Genomic DNA, 25,735 nt, shown 5'->3' with positions numbered 1-25,735 from the left:
CTTTCTATTTCTGATGAAATTGTCTCTTTAAGTCTTGAGATTTGCTACAAGAATATGGATATATTTCATCCCCACAGGTTAATGCAGGAAAAGATATGATATTGTGGTTGCAGCTACTACTAAATCATCTCTGACTCAAAAAGATTTTGCCTAGCTTCATCCAAAAACGTCCAGTTCATGATATGTAAACCTCTTCCATTTATTGAATCTGTTGGGGAGTAGCATGTGGGGACCTTGTTCTCTTGTGCAGTGATGAAATTTTGGTTTGACCTCACTGCTGAGTTTGCTGATTAATAAATTTTGATCATCACAGGATGTACAAATACACTTCAAACCGTTTCAAGAACCGTGCAGAGCAAGAAGTGAAGAAAGCAGAGCACGTGGCGAGGATAGGTGAGTTGTCAGGGTATGCATGTGCCCTCATTCAGCTCTTGCTAAGGGAAGGACCAAACCCTTGATTGCTGTGATCTGGAATTGCTCACCTCTGGGATCATTGGGATTGCTCAGGAACTTAATTATTGCAGCAACTAGTGATGACACAGACCTACATTCATGCAATGGAAGGAATGTACATTGTTCCCAGAGACGATTTCATCTGAGTAGCAGATGTACAGGATAACCCTTGGAGTCCCAGCAGTTTGCCCCCACTCCAGCAGAAGCCTGGCTGAGGCCTTTCACCCTGCAGTTCTTCTCTCACCTTTAACATATTTTGAGTTTTTGGTTGTGTTTTCATTCTGTGCCTTTCCTGTTCAGGCAGTTTAAAAAGTAGATTTTTATTCTGTCACTTTAATGTAAAGGGATTGGTCTCAGTGTACAAGGGAGCCCTGGTTTGTTTGGTTTTAACCCTTTCAGGCATACCTTTTGCCCATCTAATCTTCCTTTCCTGTTAAGTCCTGTAATCCTCAGGGAAAACTCAGTTTGTCGTTAATGGATATTCAGCATATAGAAATCACACAAGCATATAAATACAGCATTAAACTGTATTATAACTGCATTAAAGCTTCAGAAGTTTAACATACAAAGCAGTGTCCCTCCCTAACCCTCGATGGAAAAATGCTGTAGTGAAGGAATAATCTTGGAAGTTGTAAGTGATTTATATGTGACCTGTTTCTTCTGGCAGGTTTCATAATTCAGCTGCATAAATCAGGCATTGGAGGCATGTGTCCTCTGTCCCTGTGTCAGAGCTGCTTTAGGCATATATATGTGTGGCTGCAGGTCAGATGCAGAAGGGATGATGCTACATTCTGTACAGCATTACAGAGGACAGTGTGACTGTGACTATGCCCCAAAGGAGAGGAGCCATGTTCCCTGTTCCTCCTTTAGGAAGTACAGCCTGGCAAGATAGAGTTGATAAAATGAAGCTTAAGCAGATTTTATTGTGTGCCTCAATCCTCACAGGTGAATTTATTTTTAGACTGAGTCCTATAGCCAGGGCAGGTATTAGCACACATTCCCATTGCTTTTCAAGAAGATGCAAAGAGCAGGTTTACAGAGGCTTCTTCCCTGAAGCAGCTGATGAGGCTTTCATGACACTTAAAAGTGGAGTTTAGTGTCTGGCACTGAAAAATGGTGCCCACTGTTGTCCCAGTGCTGAGAACAGGTCCCACTGGCACTAAAATGTCCCATGTTTCCATCACCAAATCAGCCTGGTGCCTTTGGGTGTGCAGAGATCACTGAATCTGCAGTGTGCCCAGGTGGCCAAGAAGGCCAATGGCATCCTGACCTGTGCTAGAAATAGTGTGGCCAGTAGGACCAGTGAAGTGGTTCTTCCCCTGCTCCAGTACTCAGCACTGTTGAGGCCACACCTGAAGTACTGTGTCGTCTACAGTTCTGTGCCCCTCATTTAAAGGACATTGAGGTGTTAAGAGTGAGTCCTGAGAAGGGCAACAGAGCTGGTGAATGGTCTGGAGTGCATGTCCTATGAGGAGAGCTGGGGTGGCGGAGAAAGAGGCTCAGGTAAAACTACCTGAAAGGAGGCTGTAGCCAGGTGGGGATAGGCCTCTGCTCCCAGGCACGTAGTCACAGGATGAGAAGGCATAGTCTGAAGGTGCACCTGGAGAGGTTTAAGTTGGACATTACGATTAATTTCGTCACAGAAGGGGTCATTAGATACTGGAATGGACTGCCCAGGAAGGTGGTGGAGTCATCATCCCTGAAGATATTTAAAGAAGGACTGGATGTGGCACTTAGTGCCACGGTCCAGTTGACATGGTGGTGTTGGTCACAGGTTGGATTCCATGATCTCAGGTCTTTTCCAACCTAATTGATTCTGTGAACTGACCCAGTGCTTCTGATGCGCAGGGATCACCGAACCAACCCAGTACTTCAGGAAGCACAGGGATCACAGAATGGGCGTGGTGCGTCTGGGGAAAAGAGGATGCTGAGCAAAGGGGCCTAGGACACTGTGATGAAAACTCCCAGCTGACCTCACACTGTTACTGCAAGATTGGGTCACATGGAGCCTCCAGGACTAAAGCATGCCTGGAGCATTATCCTCAGGGGCATACATCTCATTGCTTTGCTTGCAGGAAAATATATTTAATCTGTACCACCAAGCTTTCTTGTTCTCCTGCTGGTAGAAATTATTAAATTCTCATAGTCTCCAGTACTCCAGAGGGATCCTCACCCAGGAATGATTTGCAGTTTGCTCTTTTAAACCCAGGAGTACATTGTGAGAAATGGTGGGTCTCAGCTGAGCAAATAGGAGTTCCAGAATACCAGAGATACCTGCCTGCAAGGAATGTGTTGGAAGCAGTCAGACTGAGAGATTGCTGAGTCTTTGGAAGTAGCTTATGAGCTTGTGGAATCGAAGGATAACCAAAAAATAGCTGGAGGGGGGAAGATGTATGGGAAGCAGTGACTATTGGTGACATGGCTTTGGCATATCTAAAAAGAGCCATGGCTCAGGAATGAAGACATACATATATTTAAGATGAGGAAAAGCCACTTTTCATTCCCCAGGAAATAACTTCCTGCCTCATGCAATAAGCTGTAGTATCCAAATCCTTTAAGTGTATGGATGGACCTAGGAAAAAAGTACTGTTCCTGGGCCAGGTGGCTGTGAAGGACCATCACCTGCTTTCTGTGTTCTTCTGAACTGAGACTGAGTACTGCACTGAAGCACCTTGGCATTGGCATTGCCTCACTCTGGAGTCACAGAGGTGTCAAGTACTGGAAGCTAACAGCTCTGTGCTGCTCTAAGTATTATTTCAGGTTATTTCAGTGGGATCAGTGACCTGCTTGGGAGTGCCGTGGGTACACTATGCCTGTTGTCTCCTGGGAGGATGTGTATATGCATTCCAGCTGCTGCGTGCTCATAGTCCTGCAAAGGACACGCGTCTTTATGCCTTGGGGCCTTAGCCCTGTAAATGCATTGGTCCCTGTCAGCTGTCTCAGTTGTCACTGTGTTAGGTTTGACCTGTGCCCTTTTGGGTTACCACTGTGTTCTTTCCACTAGCTACAGATATGTTTAGCCCACCAGCAACTTCCCTACAAGTCCTGGTTGAAGTGGACCAAGTGCTTTAATAGCCTTCAACTTCCTGTTGGCTTGACTTAGTCACGCTGTCTCTGGATGACAGCTAGTTACACAGCACAGTCCTTGGTGAGCAGCTGTGAACCCCAGAGCATGCTGCTGTGGGAATGAGTTGAACAAAACTGCCAATTGGACACTGTAAAAAGGAAAAGGGATTTCATAATGGTCTAAAGGAACTGACTGGCTACAGACTCCAGTTTTCTTCTGGCTGGCAACTGAGTGCTGCTTTTTGGAGATATATTGGTAATCCCTAGGTGCCAACTGCTAGCCTTTCATCTTCTTCCTTACCTTGTCATTTGTAAATCTTAGGCAAGGTCACTCCTCCACTGGTGTGTTTCCTTGTTCAGAGTGTCCCACAGCCACAGTTTATCTCCCTGGTGAGGAGGGCAGGGAGGGAGATGGCTTCTGGGTGTTCTGTAACCAGGCTGCTGCACCCCCAGGTGTGGGGGTGCAGACATTGTTTGCCTTGGTGTGAGCTATGCTATCTCTCAGCATGCACCCCTTGTATTGCCAAATTACAGAATTACAGGATGACTTGGACTGGAAGAGATCTTAAAGCTAATTTTGTCTAAAGTCTCCCTGAAGCCTTCTCTGGGCTGGACACCCCCAGCTCTCCCAGGCTGTGTCTTGAGCAGAGGCACTCCAGCCTTTGGAGCATCTCCATGGTCTCCTCTGGACTCACTCCAGCAACTCCAGGTCCTTCCTGTGCTGGGCCCCAGGGCTAGGGGCAGCTCTGCAAGTGGGGTCTCACCTGGGTGGGGCACAACCCCTTCCCCTGCTGCCCATGCTGTGGGATCAAGCCCAGGGCATGGGGGCTTCCTGGAAGCCAGTGCAAACAGCTGGAGCACTGCCATCTCTCACCCACAAGCACCTCCAAGTCCTTCTACTCAGGACTGCTCTCAGATCATTCTCCTTGCGGAAAACGATGTTTACTTAGTGATAAACCTGCTCTTTAGTGATACAGAACTATCATCAGCATTCCTGTTTGTCTAGGAGAGAGGCAAAAAGGAGATTTTTTTAATGTGGTAAGTTTCTTGCATGCAAGGATCATATGCAGGGTAGGTTTTCCAAATGCTGGGTCCTATTTAATGTGTTGCACAGATTTGTCTTTTTTCCAGGCAAAAATTAGCAATTATCAGAGATAAAAGCGTTTCTGAGATTAGTCCTTTCCCTTAATTTGTGCAAGAAATTTACCTCTTTAGAACTCCTTTTCAAGCCTGAACTTAGTCCTGGTTTTGTGAGAATCTTTCTCTGAATCATGTCACCGGGCAGAGCAGACAAGGCCACAGGCATCCTTATACTTTCCAGTTCCTTGTTGACTTCCTCATGGATCCTTCCTTCAAACGTGCTTTTGCAGTTTATACCTGCTATAGTGCCAGTGTTGACTGTGACCTCTGAGCATGTTTAAGGTGCCGTGTCAGTGGGACGCTCTTGCATAAGGTTTGATTTTTGTACGTTTTTGTGTTCCCTTTGTACCCTTGTACACATCAATTCAGCAAAGGCTCTCTGGAATTGCTCTCCTTGAGTGAATGCCTGACGATGTCTCTCTGTACCAATTGACTGATATCATCCTTGTTCCTGTGTGTTTCAGCGGAAGAGAAGGCTCGTGAGGCGGAGAGCAAAGCCCGTGCCCTCGAGCTACGCCTCGGAGGGGATCTCACACGGGAGTCCAGGGTAAGCCTTGTGCTTTTGGCAGCATGTCGTGTTTTGGGCACCAAGGAATGGTTCGGAGCGCTGGCAGTGGAGTAATGCTGACTGGACAGCACCCTATGGCAGCATGCTGTGTACAGGTGGTGGCTCCAGTCAGCAGTGAACTTCCAGCAGCATTTAGGCATCTCCATGGCCTCATCACCACTGGATGTGCTTCACCATCTTCACATGGTGTCCCAGCCCAAGTGAGAACTGTGCTGGCATTCCCCTGCCTACACCCCTGATACATCCTGCATGGGAAGGTGACCTCCAGACTCCAAGTTCTGTTTGCTGATAGCCTCTGTGGAAGTGGCCCAGGGAACAGAGCTAGAGCTATGCGCTTTTTGGCTGTTCCCTGCTGCCTCTGCAGCTGTCTCTGAGGCATTTGGGCAGGGACTTTTGGAAAGGGCCTCTTTGCTTCCTTCCAGTGGGACTGTGGCTTTCAGAGGGGCAAGACTGAGCCATGGTGCCAGGAGTTGGGAGGAGGGCTGGCAGGGTCACCAGGAAGGTCAGTAAGTAACACCAGTTTAAAATCGCTGAGCTTCCTATTGATACCTCATGGAAACAACAGTATCCAAGTGCCCTGGATGTTTCCTTGTGTTCCATTGCCACTGGTTTCAATTTCTTTAATCCTTTTTTCACATGTAGACATTTTTCTCCAAGCAACTGCGTAGCCACTTAAACAGCCTAGCATAAGTGTACCCTACACTTGGTGGAGTCACACTGGTTGTCACCATCTACATTTAGATTACCATTTACATTACATGACTTATTTACATTTAAAACATTTCTCAGCTCTTCCTGAAAGCGCAGAAAATCATAAACTGAGTGAACTTTATGAATTTTCCAGCTTGACTTGACAATGCCTGTTTGCAGGTGACACTGCGTCAGGTCCAGAACTCAGCCATCACCATGCGGCGGGAGGCTGACGTCAAGAAAAGGATTAAGGATGCAAAGCAACGGTGAGTGCAGGGGCTTCCAAGCTCTGGAGAACCTTGGCTGTTTGCTCTAGGTGCTCATATATTTCTCCTGCTTTGTATCTGTGTTTGGTTCAGCTCAAATCTTAAATATCCATGGGCATCTTACATGCCTGGGCTGTTAAACTAAGCAGCTGGGGCACTATTCTGGTTACCTCTGCTATTCCCCTCTTAGTGGCTGCAAGACATGTGCGTGTCTGGATTGGGTTGTTTGCTGTAGATGTTTACCTGGTTTTCACATCAGGTTTTTTCACTCTTATGCTTTTTCACCTGCAGATAGATTCAGACTGATGAGCAAATGTTCACAAGTTACAATGAAACAAACAGCTTTAGAAATTTTAGGGATGTTTTCTAAAAACAGGCTGAGTTTTGGTGTAGTCAGTGCTGTGAAATCCCAAGGCATTCTTACGGACTAGCTCTGATGGCAATTGACTTTGATTTGTGATGTACTCACAAAAGTATTTCATATATGTTTGTTTTGCATTTCTCAAATGAAGTTAAAACCAGAAACAAATGGTCTTGAAACAAATGCTGAATCTGAGGAAGTTGGGGATTTGGATACAGCACATCTCCACTCCCACCTGTCTGTGTGCATGCTCATTTACATGGCTGCCTGGGTCAGAACTGTCCTAGACTTGTTGCCAGGTAGATCTAATGCATCTTAAGATGCTAAAAAGAAAGAAATAAATACAGCTTTAATTTTTAAGTGCTAGAACTAGGATCTGAATGATACAGAAGCTTGTGAGAGAAGCTGTTTCCTTCAGCTTCCACATAGTTTTCCATCTACACCTTGTTCTTTAATTCTTCAGTTTGGTGACGGTAGTGTGCAATGAAAAAATCTGTGGATAGTTTTCTGCCCTTCCTGCCCATGGGCAAAATACTTCTTCCTGTTACTAAACTGACCAGCAAAAAATAATGCTCTGGGCAGGTACATAGCTTTCCCTGTGTCTCTGCATTCATCACTGGTGATCAGAAGCAGTTCAGAGGATCATGCTTTTCCACAGCATTGTACTTCATTGAGAAAACTGAAAAAAATGTTGAAAGATGTGTATAATAGGACAGCTTCTGTAGTAACCAATACCTGTTGTCTTTTGGAAAATTCTTGAGTTACAGAGGATGTCCTAGGTCAGTTTTCTGCTCTTTCCCTGATGCTGAGTGCATCAATGAAAGAGGCGCTTTCTGGTTTCCAAAGGCTGTGTAAGATCAAGTTGGATCTGAATCCAGACAATAGGACAGGTACTAAATTTCTAGTAATGAAATCCCTGGCTTTTGACCCACCACTTTGTTTTTCCATGAGTTGGATGATAATTTTACTTCCTGTCCTCTCTGATAAAAATGAAGAGATGTCCTTCTTGTTTTGTAGGTGAGTACATGCTATTACTTGAAGTGTACAGCTCTACATTATTCTCCAGAAGTTAGAAAAAGGAAATGAATCCCTGATATGGGTGTTTTGCCACACTTGCTCATGCTTTTGAATCGTGGTTGTCTACCTCATTGAGCTGAGACCAAAGGGTCACATTCCAGCTCAGCAGTTGGCAGTGTTCAAAACTTCTCTAGGCAAAGGTTTAGATTTAAAATTACTGAAAGCTGCTATTTCAGGTGTTTTCCTAGGAATGTACTGCAGTCACCTGTTTTAAATGAAGGTGTGTCACAGGGTATCGTTGCATCTGTGTGAGGGAGGATGGCCCTAAACAAAAAAAGAATATGAATTCTATTTTTTTTGGGATTTATTTTGCAATGTTTCACCATTAAGACACAGACTCAGATCTCATATCTGCAGGTGATCATTGTGTAGGGTTCATGCATGCATGGCTCAGGTCTTCCTAATACTTGATATTAGTAGACAGTCAACAGAACATTTTAAAGAATTCCACTATCTTCAGCTAACCACTTAAGCAGAAGTCAAATTCTTCATTAAGGTAGAGTACATAACTGCAAAGGAATTGATGAGGGCAGGTGGGGAATATAAAGAAGGTCAAAATTGAGAGGGGTGGGCAGGACTATTGTATAGACTCTTCCTTGCAGTAGTTACTGGTTTGGACCTCACATTTGAGGGATACCTTCATCCTGAAGCTGAGAATCCTTCTTACGAAAAATCCTCAGCGTGGATATCAGGGAAGCTATGGAACCTGATTAATTTAGTATGTTGAAGAGCAGGACTTCTGTTTGTGAGACACAGGGATTTTGTTTCATTTAAAGCACAAAGAGATCAAGATCTCAAGATTTTTTGCCTTAATGGAGATAGAATTCCTGGTAACCAAAGATTCAAATTGAGAAATCCCTATGGGCTCACAAATGTACTCGTGGCCAACTTTTGTTGGAGTCATCTGCTGCATAGATAAGAGAGAAATCATGCAAATTGATATCCTGACATTCCAGAATAAAATGCTCTGCTTGGAATGTGTGTTGTATCCTCCAGCTTTCCAACATAAGGAGCAGTCTTGTGAAATTTGGAAGGAGAACTTTCTAGAATCAGAATATCAAGACAGTAGTTTTGTATTGAAATCTGAATTTCCATGCTTTATCTAGAGAGGGATATATAGCAAAATGGAAAATACAAACCAAAATAGCATGGAAAAGGACCAGTCTGGATGCAACAGTGCTCTCATAAAACTAGTTCACTGAATATAAACATCTGAAGTAAATACCAGAATCCATTCTGAAGAAGAAAACATATTCAAATGAATAATTAAATTATGTGTCTAGCCTAAATTAGTGTCTGTATTGCAAAGTTTTTGTATTTAGTTCATATTTGGTTGTAATGCTCTTTCAACTTAAGTTTTGTTTTTTTCAGGAGTAGCAGTTTACAGGATTAATTTAATGCTCAAGGGTGCTGGATTTCCATACCCTCTCTCTAAAAGCCAGCCAATAATGTGCCTTATTTTCAGCATCTCTTCAGGCTCTCTTTTGTCCCCTACAGGGCGCTAAAGGAACCCAAGGAGCTGAATTTTATCTTCGGGGTAAACATTGAGCAACGCGAACTGGACGGCATGTTCATTTATAACTGCAGTCGTCTGATCAAGATGTATGAGAAGGTGGGCCCACAGCTGGAGGGTGGCATGTGAGTCCTGCAGATTTTTCTGCAATCTTTTTGCTTAGGCCTAGCGCATGTCTACATCTTGTTCAATAACCATGTTCTGCATTAATCATTCTTCATGAGCCTGAGGCTTGCTCATTTTATCAGCCTTCAGTTTGCATTCTGACAAAAAATTGATATTTAATACTGCCTAATATTTCCCTAGTTTCTCGATAGAGAGTTCTCTACACAAATTTTAGTCATCCCTGCAGCATATGAGGTGCTTGGCATTTGGTGCTGATGAATGCTGGTAGTAATAGTGCCTCATTCTAAAGACAGGCAAAATAGGTCTTAGCAGCAAATACCAATATTTAAGCCCATCTTACATTTTGTATGATGGTTCAGGTTGCCAGCCTGACAGTTTAATGTTTGCAACTCTGTGTTCCTCTTCCAGGGCATGTGGAGGAGTGGTAGGCGTGGTGGATGTGCCTTATTTGGTTCTGGAGCCAACACATAATAAACAAGACTTTGCTGATGCCAAAGAGTATCGACACTTGCTGAAGGCCATGGGAGAGCATTTGGCTCAGTATTGGAAGGATGTTGCAATAGGTAATGAAACTTTGCAATTACTAGGGTCTGGAAGGAGAAATTTGGGTGGCTGGAGGGCAGCCAAAAATGCAGATGGTGATTTTGTGGTAATGCCTCCATATTGAGCAGGATGTGGTTTGTTTTCCAGCCCAGAGAGGTATCATCAAGTTCTGGGATGAATTTGGTTATTTATCAGCAAACTGGAACCAGCCTCCATCTAGTGAACTGCGCTACAAGCGCAGGAGAGCCATGGAGATCCCCACTACGATTCAGTGCGGTGCGTCTGATCCACCTGCTTCTCCCTGGGGAAGGGAGGGGGGGGGCACTCCTGGCTGCAGATGGGGACAGTTACATGTATACGAGATTTGGGATGAGCTATCACTATTCCTTCCTAGGGCTTATCTCCTCTGCAGTTTGCCTTTGTCTGCACTCAGTGGTACTCTGTGACATCCTGGCATAAAGGCTCCTTTCCTGCACAGTTCACTAACTGACCTTCAGGTGCCCTGACAGAGCAGGGCAGGTATGACCAGTAGTAGCACTGTTGAAAGCAAGTTTAGAAATGTCATATGAACTGGAACTCATCAAAGGCACTCGTCCCAGCACCAGAATAAGATCTGAAACATCCTCACAGGCAACGGAAGGGGCCAAGTAATTTGAACCCTGGTGCACTGGCCTGCACTGTGTCAGCACAGAGGGAACCTTTTACACTCACCTTGGAATTTAGTCCAAGTTCTCTTCTTTGCACCTTTAAACAGGTCTGGCTAAGCCTTTCTTAGGGTAATGGGAAACTCAACACCATCACTTTGTCGCCTGGTAGAGGAACACCGAACTTCCTTATTTTGTCCCCAGGACTTGAGGATGTGATTGTAGGAAGGAAAGTAAGGCCATTCTTGTGGAATTATTTGTTAAGCTCTTCTGCCTTGATGGTTGTCTCAGTCTTTTTGAGGTTCTTCTGAAGGAGGAGAGGCTTTACTCTCCTTCTTCTTGTCTTGCCTTGTTGATATCCTTTCAGAACCTGATTAAAGGACACTTGGATTTCCTTGGCTGACCTTGATTCTGTAAAGGTGTTGGTTTTCTGGTAGGCCAGCAATACTCTGGAATACAAATCTGTGTTCTTGGTTCATTAAAAATTTAATAGATTTTTTTTTTTAGTGGATAAGTCTCTGATTTGTGTCACTTTGATATCATTAAGAGACAGTCTGACTGCTGAGCTGAACTGTGATGTCAGGGCTGGCTGTTCAATTCAGTTTGTATGTTGCAGCATGGGTGTGAGCTCCTCTGGTGTTGGTTGATGCCAGGCTTCATTGCATTCTTGTTAGGGCTGTCTTTGAGGGTTTCATTCAAGCATTTTCAAGCATTTTCAAGCATTTTGTGAGCACAGAGAAAGAATTGACTCAATATATTCTGTGACTGTTTAACTTTTTTTTTTTTTGCCACTACTCTTACTGTTGTTGGATACACTTTGGTGTGATCCTTGGGAATTAAATGGGCTATGGGAAAACAGTTATGTCTCAGGTTGTGTATTTCTGACTTGCAAAGCATCTGTCTGACAGATGTTTGTCTGAAGTGGCGGACTCTCCCGTTCCAGCTGAACTCAGTGGAGAAGAACTACCCTGACAGCTGGGTGTGCTCCATGAACCCTGATCCTGAACAAGACAGGTAAGAATCAGTTAATATTAAGACATTTCTGCAGGATGCCTTATCTGCACATTTGGAGCTTTTTTTCTGGTTGTCTGTTCTTTGAAAACAGTTGGAGGGATTCTGTACCTTTGAAGTTGTGCTCACAGTCTGTGAAAAGGCAGCAGTGGCAATTGTCTAGGGAGCTGAATGCTGAGTAGGCATTTGTAATGTGCAAATTGCAGAGGACATCCTCAATAACTGACAGGTGACACCAAACTGGGAGGAGCAGCTGACAAATCAGGCAGCCGCAGATCCAGCCAGAGGGAGCTGCAGTTTGGAGAAATGGGCCAGCAGAAACCTATCCTGACATTCAACAAGGAGAATGCAAAGTCCTGTCCTTGGGGAGGACAGCCCCAGCACTGGTGTGTGCTGTCCATCCCAGAGCTGAGTAGGCTCAGGACATTCTCATCAATGTATACAAACATCTAAAAGCAGGCTGCAAAGAGGACAGAGCCTGGCTCTTCCCACTGGTGCCCAGTGGCAGGACCAGATACCATGGGCACAAACTGGAATGCTGGAAGGGTCCCTCTGCAAAGCAGAAACACTTTTTTGCCTGCGAAGGTGACCAAATCCTGGCCCAGGCTGCTCAGGGAGATTGTGCAGTCTCTATCCTTGGAGATATTCCAGGATGTGGTCCTGGGCTGCTGGTGCTCAGTGGCCCTGCCTGAGCAGGGTGGAACCAGATACACCCCAGAACTGCCTTGAGCCTATCAACCAGTGATGTGATGAAATTTCGATCATCAGTGTTTTTCTGCACTGGCATCGGAAATACTCTCGTAGGTTTAGATTATATTAATTTTGCCATGGGCAAAATAGATGGCAGTTGGAGAACTGTCAGGGTGCAGGCTGGGAGTTAGGTGAGTTCAGGGGGCCTTTGCAGTTGTCTTTATTGCTCCTACTGCTCCCACCAAGCTGCAGCAATTCCACTTGGTTGGGGTGAGCCCAGGAAGGACATTTTGCGTGCTTGAGGGAGCAGCACAATGGTTCACTTTCCAGTGATGTGTGTTACAGTTACAAAATGTAGGTAGAATCTAGTAATTTATTTGAGTGAGGAAAGTGATTGCTCTAGGCTACTTCTCTGTGGAGTGCAACACTGCTGGAAGCCAGTTCTTGTCTGTATTGTGTAAGGAAAGGAAGCTGCTCCACTGTAACTCAGATCCCTTGATTCAGGGCTTAAAGACAAAGGAGATGAATCCAGGCAGTAACTTTTGACTGGAATAAAAGATTTAACATCTGTGGCAAAAAAAGTATGTAGAGCTCCTGCTGTAGAGCTCTGAGGAATGTGGCAGTGCTGAAGATGTTCCTGGACAAAATGCTGGGGCAGGGCTGAGCCTGCAACCTAAGAAGGGGCTGCCACATCCGCAGCCCTTCAGGTGGAAGCAGTAGCAAGGCTCAGAAGATGTTGCTTGTAGACACTCACAAACACAGACAGACAGGTAGCACAGGTGGGCATGTGCAGCACTCCCACAGACTGCACTAGCAGTTTCATCCTTTTCCCTCTTGGCTTGTCAGGATGAAGGACCACTAGTGGAAATACTCTTGTCCATGCCTGGCCTCCAGATCCTGTTCCTCTGGTTACTTGCGTGGGGATAGACAGGCCCTGAGGCCTGCAGTCCCGAGAGGTGAGGTGTACAGACCTCCTTCTGTGGTTACACATAGCACACACACGCTACAGACCTTCCAGAGTCTCACAATGGGCATCTCTCTGTCTTGATTGGATTGGGATCCTTGCTCTTCCCAGGTGCTTTCTGCCTAGAGACACCCACAGATCTGCCTACATCCCTATACCCATCTCCATCAGCTGGGCAGAACTCACTGTGCCTCCAGTAATCAGCTCCTGTGGGTCACCCTCAGACACCCCCTCCCCTTCTCCCAGGTAGCCTCCTGGTTGGCTCCTCTGGTCTGGCATTCCTGTGGCTCATGTTCATTCACTTGGCACCACTAGTTGGTGGCACTCAGGCACATGGGGCACTGTGACCAGTGGTCCCACTACAGCTACTGGTACTTGCATGCCAGTAAACAGGTGCACATGCAGAACAGAGGCTCTCACCTAGGAAAGGGGGAGGCACGGAGGTTAGTACACAGAGGTGTACTGACCAGCAAAAGGTTTATGTACAATTGGCCCTTGTTATAGTCTATTTTCCCCATGTTTGTTCTTCCCAAATAATCTCAGTCCTTTTTTGGTTTCATCCTGTTGGTCCAAAAAATGTTTCAGAGGGCTGCCCCCATTGACCCAGACACTGGGACTGAGGTGGCCATAGGCCAGTCATGGCAGGACCCCCCATGGGGTTTCTGATCCTCTCAACAGATTTGCATTCCTAAATTACCAGAAAGCCCAATTCACATCCCCTGAGCTGCCTTTGGGCCTCTGGGCTTGTGGAAATGGACCCTAGATAGGCTGATAGCTTCTGGGATGGCCTGAGGGTAGCCACGAAAAGGTGTTATTCAGGTCCCCTAACCTGCCATTATATTTGTGCACTTCTGTCTGCAGATGGAGTCTTTATTATATCACCTACCAGGAACTTGATTTACTGATGAAAGAATTTAGATTTTTCTTATTTGCAATACCTTGAAAATTGGGGGTGGGTGGCTGCATTTCCTGTGAGAACATGTTGAGGTGTTCTTTGGAGTGAGACTGAGTGCCTCTGCAGTTTGTGCTGTGCCATCCTACATCCCCCATGCAGGAAGCTGGGAAAGGGCAGGTGGGGCACTTGGCACTGGTAAGCCAAACTTCTGGTCATTTTAGCTTCAAAAGAGATCTCAGGAGTCTTTCTCTGGAAGAATAGATAACTCCAGGACATTTTTTGATTTAATAGGCTGACATGTGCTTTCCAGCAGCAAGTGCAGTTGTGTCCTTTACATGAAGCAGAAGTTGCTCCAGCACTCCTCTGGCTTTTGGCTGGGGCTGATTCCAAATGCTGCACTGTTGGGTCCTTGTGCAGAGTTTGGAACCTTCACATCTGTGTCCTGACCATTCCAGATATTGGTAGTGTCTGAAGGATGACAGGATTTGAGAAGCACATGGGTGGGGTCCTCAAGCTTTTGTACTGTGAGAGTCTGTGCAGAATATCATCCAGCCAAATTGGAGGTGAAGCCAATGTCAGAGCAATGTTAGGTGTTGAGACTCTTCTGGCATCAGAGATCATATGGTAGTCTTGGCTGCCTTAGCACAGTGTCCGCTGTTGGCACTGAGCTTTCCGCACCCTTCTGGTTTGTCCACCTACACTTCAGTGGCTGCTTGTGGCATGGTGTTCCAGATCATGGGAGCTGAATGCCCTTCTCAGTTTCTGTTATGGGAAGCAGTCACTCCCTCCAGTGCCACTGTCTGTGTTGAGGTCAGCACCTGGTGCCACCATTGCTCACTTTGTTACAGAGAAGGCAGTGTCTCTGGTTCACGCTGTGAAATAGTATCAGGCTTGCTTGCCTCTATTCTCCTATCTGATATCCAGTTGGATCCTAAATGTCATTTGAATGGGTGGCTGAAGCACCAGCTGAAGATGACTGTGTGTCTCAAAGCTCCTTGAGCGCCACCAGAGTCTTGGTTTCCGTCCATTCTGACTACCTAGATAATTCCTTTGTTCTGATTTGCTACTGCCAGTAATGCAATCTCTGGGTTTGGATGTCATGAGTAGTATGAATTTTTCTTGTCACAGAACTCAAGATGTTCTTTACTGTGCTGTAAGACAGCTTGGCAATGCTTCCAGCCTTGCTATGAGCTGGAAGACACATTTCTGTGCTGGGAAACCTGTTTATGGTGCCACTTGTTCAATTTTATCTTTGGTAACTGCAGGTTTCATGTCAGGCAGTCATTTTCCAGTGATGACACATACTTCCTTAGCCAAGGAAGTAACCAGTCTATGGAAAACATCCCAGCAGTGCTTCAGCTGGGAAGATACTGATGGAGGAACTGCTGCTTGTGCTCCTTCTCAGTCACAAACCTGATCAGTGTGTATCTGGTAGATAGAGATCTTGATAAAATCGTCTCTCCCCAGATTCTTGGAGCTTTGAGCATTCTACAGAGAGAGCAGGGTTCTCCCTTTACTAATAAGACTCACATCTGCAGGTTACTAGCTTGACTCCAGTTCCGAGTGGGATCTGCTGGATCTCTCGTGTTGTAAAAGGGCTGCTTTGCTGCTTTGTCTGCTGCTTTGTTGGCTCAAACCATTCTTCCATGACCTTACCCCAGCAGAGCTGATCCGGGTCTGTCTTTCCACGAGGCCATTTGGTGATAGGAGATGAGCCTGGGCTCAGTCCCCTCTCCCTCCTCTGGCAGTGCTCCTGAGGGCCAGTGCTCAGCCAGCACTTCAAAGGTGATGTCAGTCCATTTGAGAGAGTATTTCCTACCTCTGTTTTCCTTCTCTCTCAAGCACTCTTCCAGGATCCTGCACCTGGGAGGACCTGGGAGAGCAGGATACGCACCACTCTTGTGGGCCATAGGCTGAACAGTATGGAAAAAGCAAATAGCTACAGGGTATTGCAAAGGACACTGCCTGGCCTTGAATGGCAAGGCAGAAGGCATCTGAGGCTTGGAAGGCTTGTGGTAATGTTTTAGTCATGGGTTTCTGGTACTGTGCTTTCCTTTCTGAAGTCTAGAAAGAAGAACTGATATGAAGAAATAAACTGATAGGAAGGAAAATTTCTGAAAAATTCTGGAGTACAGATGCAGTACAGAAGCTATCACAGCTGTCGTAGTTCCTGGGCTTTGAATTGGTGATTTCCAGCATAAATGCCTTTTTATTAACAACTGTGCTTTTGATCCTTTATTCATACCTGTTTTCCAAGATGAAAACCACTGTTTTTGAGGTTGCGGCTATTGCAGAAAGCCTAGTGGCTTTCCTGCTACATTTGGAATGGGATTGTTGGGATAATCCTGCGTGAGATGATGCAGGTTCTGCTGTCCTTGCTGAGGTTGTCTTGCATTCCCTCCATGCTAGATGTGAGGCTGCAGAGCAGAAACAGAAAGTACCACTGGGAACTCTAAAAAAAGACATGAAATCAAATGAGGAAAAGCAGAAACAACTGACAGAGAAAATCCGCCAGCAGCAGAAAAAGCTGGAAGCTCTGCAGGTGAGTCTGGAGGTCTCCAGCTAAGCAGAGCAGGTGTGATGGAGCTCCTTGTGCAAAGGGCTGCTGCTGAGTCTGAAACCACCTATACTTCTTCATGGGGCTGGTGCTGTTCTAATAACAGAAATTGACTATCTCAGCTTGCATTTTATTTTCTTTTGGGAAAATGGGAATGACAGCTGAAGAGATATCTTTTGAAGGACACAAAACACACCATATGATTGTTGGTTTTAGCCTGGAAAACTGCTGGGATGGGTTCAGGCAGTCCCTGGCTTGTAAACATGACCTTTCTGATTTTTTTTTTTTTTTTTTTTTTGGTAGAAAACCACTCCAATTCGATCTCAGGCTGACTTAAAGAAACTGCCTCTGGAAGTGACCACACAGCCTTCAAGGGAGGTAAATGGGATCCTGCTTTAACCTTTTCTCTTCTGTGCTTCCTTAGCTCTTCTGAACAGCAGTTCCTCCACCCTTCTACCTTTCCTCTCTCTCTACCCTCCTTTGTTTCAGCACACACGAACTCGGCGCCCACGATCTCCTCCTTTGCCTGATGTAATCAAGAATGCTCCCAGCAGACCACCAGGATCTTCACCTCCTCCCAAGTCCTGCAGTCAGCTGAAAAAGAGCTCTTCAGACCGTCCAAATTCAAGCTCTCCCAGGCTAGCCAGTATGCTCTTCATGGAGGAGGCTAGCACTTCCAGGACACACCATCACACTGTAACAGCTGGGAAGTCTAACAGCACTTTAAAAACTCTTGCCAAACCAGGTACAAACATGAAGTCCCTCTCTGGCCTGCAGAGCCCCAAAAGCCCACGTGAAACACCCACTTCAAAAGCTGCCAAGGTTCCAGCAGTAAGGAAATCTGCCTCTGGCAGATGTGTACAGGTAAGAATCAATGGGATGAAGCCTCTCAGCTCCTCACCCACTGTCCCGCTAATCCTATCTGCTCTGTCTTGTGGATGTCCACTGTGGGCACTGCATAGGATGAAAGAACTTTTACTTTACTCTTGGGTTAGGGTGCCATTATGATGTCATTTACACCACTGGAGAAGACTGGTCTCATCTCTTTCCTGTTAGACCAGATTGTTTCCCCAGAAAAAAAAGTGCACGGAGTGAGCATTTGCATGATAATGTAGCATCTCTAAACCTTCCAAAAAGAGCTAATTAACTACCAAATTAAATACTGGATATTGGGTGGTGGGTTTTTTTTGTTGTTGTTGTTGTTGTTTTTTTCTCTTTTTTTTTTTTTTTTTTTTTTTTTTTTTATCTTGGCTACAAGAAGGTTTTGGTTGGAAGCAGGCTGGAATCAATAGCTAGAGCTTATTCCCTTCCTCCAGGCCTCCAGCACTCGAAAGAGGGCCTTGAACATCCCAGAGGATGGGTTGGAGGACGGGGAGCCCAAAAAGGAGAGGACAAAACGAGGAAAATTTTTGGCAGTGAAAGAAGATAAGGATTCCAATGAGGTGGTGGTGGAGGTGAGAATGTGCTAATTTCCCCAGCAGAAGGTATTTGTCAGGTGTTCATAATCTTGATGGAAGGCAACTAACACGAACTCTCTCTGCTCCCAGCTCACAGACAGTGCTGGAGAGGAAGAGTTGTTGGAACTGAAGAAAGCACAGAAAGGTGAGAAATGAGCCCTTGGGCTGCCACCAATATCTGATGTAGAAAATAACTGTTGCATCAATTAAACATGTGATTTCATTAATGAGATTTTTAAATAAGAGATAGTGTAAATTTCAATTCCAAACCTGAAGATTACTCTAACTTGCATGAAACATTTTGACTGGGAACCCATTGATTAGACCAGAGGCAGCTGTGGCATGGAAAGGTCTGTGATCGATGGCTACATCACATTGACAGGGAGGAGTGGGGCTGGGCTGTAGGGTGTAGGTGATGGCATGTGCACACTTCCTGAGTGGATCATGCAGCCATGCCAGCTGGAAAATGCTCAGGGCTGTATCCAGATCTGCAGCACTGCTGTGAGAGAAGAGGGACTGGGACACCCCAGGAAAGGTGATGGGGCCACAGTGTTACTGCATCATCTGCCAGAGCAGGGCATCTTTTCAGCGTGCATCCAGGGAGCTGTCTGGACATACGGCAAATTGTCCTAGAACCCATGTCGAACAACTTGCAGTACAGGAGAAACCTTCCATCTGGAATTGCCAGCTCATTTCCATGAATCTTCATATTTCTCAGCAGGAGCTGACTTGTGTGCCCATTGTGTTTTGATGATGCCCATACTGTTGAGGGCATTGTTACGGGTTCAGGTGTGCTTCCTGCTGAAGTGCCTGAGTCTCTAGAGCTCCTGTAGAATGTGCTTTCCAGCAGCTGAATGTTTGCAAACTCCTTTGCTTCCACCTCACAGATAAGGGGCTACATGTGGAGGTGCGTGTGAACAAGGAATGGTTCACAGGCCGTGTCACGGCTGTGGAAAGGGTCAGGCATGCAGTCCGGTGGAAGGTGAAGTTTGATTATGTCCCCACAGACACCACACCAAGGGATCGCTGGTAACTATCTCAAGCTACTGAATTTTTGAGGCTTGTTTTGTTTTTGGGAGGAAAGGCCTGTTTTATTGCCATAAATGCTGAAGACAAATATGCTGCTGTCATGTCAGGAAGTGTGTGAGGTCAGGACTGTCCAGGGCTTCACAAGGAATGGGCATGACAGACTCCGTCAGTCTGTCACTCTGATGCCTGCCCTGAAGGCAGCTGTTTTGTGTTTAGAGGTCTGTGTGACACTTGGGTACACGTTCTGATGAAACTGTTAACCATGTTTCAGGTATGTCCAATGTAGAAAAAGATTCCTGACATTCCCTTAATAATTTTTTTCAGGGTAGAGAAGGGCAGTGAGGATGTAAGGCTTATGAAGCCTCCCTCTCCTGAGTACCAGGCTCCAGATACACAGCAGGAAGAGGAGGTGGTCATGGCTGAACCTTCTACTTCGGATTGCATCAGAACCGAGCCTGACACCACTGGTCCCAGCAGCAGCCAAGAAACAGTTGACTTGCTAGTCCAGATCCTTCGGTGGGTTCACCGCACACCTTATGAGCTCTGCAGTCTGACTGCTTCAGTCTGTTAAACTCCCAACTCCGGCTTTGTGTTTTGTTTTCCTGCACAGGAATTGTTTGCGATACTTCTTGCCTCCAAGTTTTCCAATTTCCAAGAATGAGCTGAGTTCCATGAGCTCAGAAGGGTTGTTAGCATTTCCCTTGGTGAGTTCAGTACTTCTAGAAAAGTAAGTTTGTTTTTTTTCCCCACACATATTCCATTCCTATGGCAATCTTGCTGATGCAAGAGTGCACGCTTGAAAAGATAATTTGGATCCTTGGCAGGCTAACATAGCTGAGGAAAAGAATGAGAGCTCTGAGAGATGCCTTGAGTTTTCCAGCAGTTGCCTGAGGTTTTTTCTAATTACCATGCATCTGTGTGGGAGTGCTGTTGGCTGCTACTATCATAAATTCTTAACCATTGCTGTTAAACTTCTAAAAAAAAGAGACCAGGTTAGAGGTTTGTAGAAGCTGGAGGTAGACATATCTGCTTGTTTTGCTCCCAGCCTTATCACTTATCTAGAGACAATCTTAAAAATTATATATAATAACAAATAATTATCTCCAGATTTGCAGAATACTCTGAGTTGGAACAAAACCACAAGGATCAAGTCCAACTCTTAGGTAAATGGCCCGTACAGGGATTGAATCCACAACGTTAGTGTGGATTCAATCCCTTTGTAGGCTATTTATTTACTGTGAGAGAACATGGAAGCCAACCCCTTCCCACTTGTCTAGGAAAGCAGGTTGACTGCCAGTGAATCATCTGCGCAGCTTAAGACTTTTGACCTCTGTTTATTTGAGCACAGGACAGGTGGGACTGGGTTTCCACCACCAGCCTGGTATTGGGAGGACCAGTGCTGGCTGGAATGCAGGGCAAGGGAGCTGCCGTATCTGACTTTTTCCTTCTCCAGCATACCAAGAGACCTTTCCAAGGAGGCATGTAAAAAGCTGCCTGCAGATGACCACATGACCAAAAGAGCCAGTTTTGTTTTATACTCTCAGACTCGCAATGTCCTTGTCTCCTCCCCTTCTGTTAACTCAGGCATCTGCTGGCATTTGCTGGAGTTACCACTCCTGCTTCTTCCACAGGACACCTTGGTTGTGTCAGGGGTTTTTGGTGAGTGTAGCTGTTGCTACCTTGCAGTGAGAGGCTGTGTTGTCTGGATGAGCTGTACCAAGGATACTCAGTATACAGGGGATGTCAGTCCTGCAGCATACCCGTGGGTTCAGGCTTTTTAAAGTACACTGAACCCTTAATCGAAATTCAAGCAGCTTTGGGGGCAGTTCTGGTATTGGAGGAATGTGAAAAGCTGTGTAAATTCTGTGCTGGCTGGTGTAGGCAAATCAGATGTAAATATGAGCATGGGCAGTGCATGCAGGTGCACGCTGCAGGGCGGATTTGATCATGGGGGCCAGGAGTTTGGATCTTCTACAGCCTGTGAGTGCTCATGTTTTTGTGATGCTTGATGCTTTCTCTTAAAGTGACATCTGTTGTGTTTTGTCTACTATAGAAAGAATATTTTAAGCAGTATGAAGTGGGTCTGCAGAACCTGTGCAATTCATATCAGACACGTGCCGATGCCCGGGCCAAAGCCTGTGAGGAAAACCTCCGGAACTCAGAGAGGAAGCTGAGGGAAACAGAGGAAAAACTGCAGAAGTTGAGGACTAATATCATGGCCCTTCTGCAGAAAGTGCAGGAGGTGGGTGAGGAGGAGGAGTAGCAAACCCTGAGCTGCCTCAGAGTAGCCAACTGGCTCGTCCCCTCTATGCATCACAAGTGTTTCAGTCCAGCATCTCACTAGGCTCCAGCTTCCTCAGCTGGGAATAGCTTGGACTGTCACTGCCCACCCTTGGGATCCAGGCTCTGGGAGTCCTGATGTGTATTAATGCTCACAGAAAGATTTCTCACCAGGTGTATGTAACATAATGCATGGATTCTGTTTGTTTTCTGCCGTAAGGCTGCTTGAGAATTTCCCCAGGCATAAGCAGTGCTCAGCAGGGAGTTTCTGCTCTGTTCTTGGGCAGATTCTGAACTCCACATATAGAAATGCAAACCTTTAAACAAACAAAAAGTCTTGTGGTGAGATTGATATATTAGTTATATTATTAAATTAAAGTAGAAAATATATCATTAAAACATTTCAGTAAATAAACTAACTTTAAATTTAGAAATTACTTTAATAGAATCAAGATTAACCTGGAAGGGCTACTGAAAGCATCTGGAAGCAGTTGCTCCCTATTAGGAAAATGTTACATCTAAAAGAACTCCAACCAAACCTGCCTTGACCAAAATCAGTATAGTAAATCCATCACTCGAGTGCGTTGTTTGAGCATCAGGAGCTGATGGGTTTCTATTGTTGTCTTTCAGATGCTGACAGGGAAAGCTGGGGGTGCTATCACTGCAGCTGTCAGCAGCTGGAGGGTGCTGGAGGTTGGGACATAGAGCTGAGGAGGCCAGATGTAACAGAGGATGCTAAGCTGCTCTGGCTCCTCTTTTCTTGCACTGTTCTTCAGGATTAACTTCTCACTGGTATTCCTTGTTGCTTTGGTTTCAGGACATTGATATTAATACAGATGATGAACTGGATGCATATATTGAGGACTTGATCATGAAAGGAGACTGAGCATCTCCAGTACAAGTCCTGGAAAAGTGCAGAAGAGCTGGCTGCTGCAAAGGGAGATGTGGATCTCTGTGTGGGGGGACTGGGGCAGTTGAGGAGGAGAGAGTTTTTTAGACAGTGCTCATGTTGGTGTACAGCTTGTTCCCATGACTGTACATGAGAAACATTTGTGCAGTTGGCAGGAAAATTTTTAACTTTTTAGTTCTCTGAATCTCTCCCTTTTGTTTATAAATATTTATTTTTAAAAGAAATGGGAACTTTTGTGCCTGATACAATAGGTGTTTTTAGTGACATAGAAGTGTGAGTACCCCTTTTGCAACCTGAGTATATTGATATGCTAAACCTGGGAGCTCAGAGCACCCTGCTTAGCCAACTGGTTCTCCAGTAAGAACCTGGCAGCAATTAAGAAGTAAGCCTTGAGTTGTGGCAGAGGGGGTCAGGATTTTTCTGTGGAAGATACTGGACTTGGGCAAGAGGAAGCCAAGCCATGAATTGGAGCTACAGAAAGGAGATGTCCATGTATGAGTGTGAGCAGAGGGGATGGAACCTCGGTGGATCTCGGAAATTTGGCACTGCACCCTGCAGTGAGCTTCCTGAACAGGAGGTCACTGCAAGTAGGTGAAACCGCCACCATGGTAACAGCTAAAAGGCTGAAGGTCCTTCTAGAAGAGGATCAGCTCCTCGACTGCTCACAGTGGGCTGTGAGCATCAGAGGAAGAATGCTGGAGTTTGGGTTCTCTGCTTGCAGTCACTTTATCACTCACTTCTGCTGCTGTTTCTTGAAGACATAATTAGGGTGTCAGAAGAACTCTTTGACCGCCTGACAATAAAGTGACCCCTGTTCTACTGTTACCCCCTCAGGTTTGTGTTGCTTTGATCAATTTGCTCTACCAAGTATTTTTATTATTAGAGATTTCTAATTATTAGAGAGAGGCTATTTGGAGCCTTCAGAGCTACACTGATGATTGGCGTCTGGCCCTGTGCCTGCAGCAAGGAAAATACCTGTCCCTTATCCTTCAGCTGCAGCCAGCTCCTGTAGGCCACTTGTGGCCAAAGGGACTTGGTCAGAGTTTGTGAGCTAGCCAGCAGCTTCTCAGGCCTGCTAGGACAAAGTGTGGACTCCTGCTCAGAAACTGGAGTCCCCTGCAGCCAGACAGTTGGAGAAAGATGGTGTGAGCAAGAGGTACTGTCAGGGAGGTCAGGTGGAATGGAGCCTTGGAGTTGACACCTGGATGTGTAAGAGATGTTCTGCAGAAAACCCTTCCAAATTAAATATCTCTTGCACAGAAAATCTTTGGCACTAATTGTTTATAGTCCTGAAGAACTCCGAAGTTTCTACACACCACAGAAGAGGGGGAAGGCTTTTGCTTATTACCTGACTTCCAGGTGCTTGTCACAGCACATGGTGAGACTGACTGCTTCCCTTCAGAATCTGGGCCTGACACTGCTCAATAAATGAGGGTAAGGAGTAATCTCCCATCCTGATACACCTTCCTGCACAGAGGAGCAGCATTCCTTAAACAAAGGAACAAGCTCTAACAATCTCCATTTCCTCACGCATACTGGAGGTTTGTTAGTTGTGATGATACACGGCAGTTTCTGATGAAAATAATCTGGAGAAGATGAATTTTTTTTAAGGTGAAAGAAGTCTTCATCCTTCCCAGGAGCCAGCAGACGTTCTAGATAAGGAGATTCTGTTATATTGCAGTTCAACAATATAGCAAAATAATTTAATATAATTTTGTTATATTGCAGCTGCTGCTTCACACAGGCTTTAACTTCTTACACCCAGAGGGACCGATATGGGGCTAACAGCTCTCACATGGCTCTCTTGAGCTTCCTGGCACAGCTTGATTCCCTACTTCTTTCATGTTAGGAAAGTGCAATTGTTTTGAGGTTTGGGATTTTTTTCCTCTGCTCTGTGGAACTTCTCATTTCCAGTCTTGACTCCTGTTTTTTAATGCATTTAATTTTTTTGATCTTCTACCAAGGTTTTTTGCCAGGAAGAGCAAGCCAAGCTTTTAAGTGCCAGTAAAGCAAGTTTTCATTCTCAGACCCTTTTGAGCAGTCCTCTGCAGCTGCTTTTTTTTTTTTTTTTTTTTTTTTTTTTCCTTATTTTGTTTCTGTGAATTTGTTAAGCAAGTCTGTGTATAACATCAGGTTTTTAGTAACAACTTCAAAACCCATAAACTCAGAATGCCTCCAGAGGGGATCCAGACTGCTGGCTCTGAGTGGGGTACACTCCAAAGCTATATCAGGTGGTTCAGGGCATTTTCCTGTTTAGCTCTTAAAATCAGGGTTGGACATTGCCCCACAGTTCTGCACCACACACCTCTCCCATGAGTGTTCTTCCCTGGTATAACACAGGGATGTCTCTGTCACATCTTGAAAGTTGGTTCCAGCTGCCATCAAGAACCTGTCCCCTGCCTGTCATGACACCTCTGTCCTGCAGTTAAGTCTCTTGATGCCTCAGGTATTCCTTTTAGTCTTCCTCTTTACTTTCAGCTGTTTCTTACAGAAGAAATACTAAGGACATGAGTTTCATTTTGCACAATGCTCCCCTCCCCCAGTCTGTGGTCAGCTTAATCCCTTCTTTATGCTTTCCATATCTGAAATTCCTCCCAGAGCTGTCAGCTGGGTATTTCATACCAGCTCACTTCTGCTGCATTTTTCCTTCAAGCTCTACCACATTCCCTTAGCATCTGCTGAGGGCAGCAGGAACAGCAGATGACTGACATTCTTGCCTGCGGGAAACTAAAAACAACGTTGCAGCAAGGGTCACTGGGAAAAACCAAGTGGGTCTGGGAAATTCGCTAATTCTTGATAATTGCTGTGGACTAAAATCCTGCGTGCACAGCTCTGCAGAGGTGTAAAGTAACACTGATCTGGTTTGGAGGGAGAAGACTGACGGGTGTGTGCATGCAGTTTTGGAGGTGTTCATAGTCTCTGAAAGTTTCTCATTGTCCAGAGTAGCTTCTTAGCAAGGAAATGAGGAGAATTGTGTGGTTCCTGTCATTTTGGAGCACTTCTTGATACACTTTTTGTCAGCCAGAGCTTTCACCTTGTCTTGGTTTGAAAGACAAGAAGGCAAGAAGGAGGCTCCTGCCTCCAAGGCGCCTGCCAAGGAAGGCAGGAACAACCCTTGGAATGGATGATATCACCCTCTTCCCTCTGAATTATTACTGTTTTGAAATTAAGGGGCTTTCAGGCAAAGCTATGGGAAAAGGAATAGCAGTTCTTTACCAATATGTATAACAAGGCAAACAATAACTATGGCATTAACAACCAACAGACCCAGAGACCCAGTCCCAGCCTTCTCCCGGCCACAGGCGCCTTCCCCTTTGGTGCAGTTCCGGGCACAGCCGGCAGGGGCGCTGCTGGCTCCCGGCCGGGCAGGGTGGGTGCGATTATTCCCCCGCGGCTGCAGGGGGCGCTGTGGCATGAGCTCAGCCACCTCTCATGTAATGATGGACATGCTGGCAGAAGGGATGGAAAAAGGGCTTGCTCCACAGACCTTCAGGG

General features: G+C 45.6%; 1 protein-coding gene across 3 annotated transcripts in view; it reads left to right on the top strand.

Annotated features, from left to right (window-relative positions):
* Positions 1-23,065, top strand: part of MORC2 (MORC family CW-type zinc finger 2) — a 49,113-nt gene extending 26,048 nt beyond the window's left edge. For 2 of the 3 annotated variants that reach the window (XM_066331094.1, XM_066331095.1), the window contains 17 exons: positions 314-393; positions 5,124-5,206; positions 6,098-6,183; positions 9,119-9,259; positions 9,669-9,823; positions 9,951-10,079; positions 11,356-11,461; positions 16,417-16,549; positions 16,868-16,942; positions 17,054-17,428; positions 17,881-18,018; positions 18,112-18,166; positions 18,909-19,050; positions 19,375-19,566; positions 19,661-19,754; positions 21,104-21,292; positions 22,148-23,065. In XM_066331094.1, the coding sequence (XP_066187191.1) occupies positions 314-393; positions 5,124-5,206; positions 6,098-6,183; positions 9,119-9,259; positions 9,669-9,823; positions 9,951-10,079; positions 11,356-11,461; positions 16,417-16,549; positions 16,868-16,942; positions 17,054-17,428; positions 17,881-18,018; positions 18,112-18,166; positions 18,909-19,050; positions 19,375-19,566; positions 19,661-19,754; positions 21,104-21,292; positions 22,148-22,216 (2,242 nt within the window). In that variant the 3' untranslated portion in view covers positions 22,217-23,065. Of the gene's footprint in view, positions 1-313; positions 394-5,123; positions 5,207-6,097; positions 6,184-9,118; positions 9,260-9,668; positions 9,824-9,950; positions 10,080-11,355; positions 11,462-16,416; positions 16,550-16,867; positions 16,943-17,053; positions 17,429-17,880; positions 18,019-18,111; positions 18,167-18,908; positions 19,051-19,374; positions 19,567-19,660; positions 19,778-21,103; positions 21,293-22,147 lie in introns of all 3 variants that reach the window. The other variant, XR_010744904.1, reaches the window with a different exon arrangement.
* The last annotated feature ends 2,670 nt before the right edge of the window (positions 23,066-25,735 follow it).

This window comes from Sylvia atricapilla, chromosome 17, assembly GCF_009819655.1.
Source record: "Sylvia atricapilla isolate bSylAtr1 chromosome 17, bSylAtr1.pri, whole genome shotgun sequence".
Lineage (NCBI taxonomy): Eukaryota > Metazoa > Chordata > Aves > Passeriformes > Sylviidae > Sylvia > Sylvia atricapilla.
This window is presented reverse-complemented; position numbering and strand designations above follow the sequence as displayed.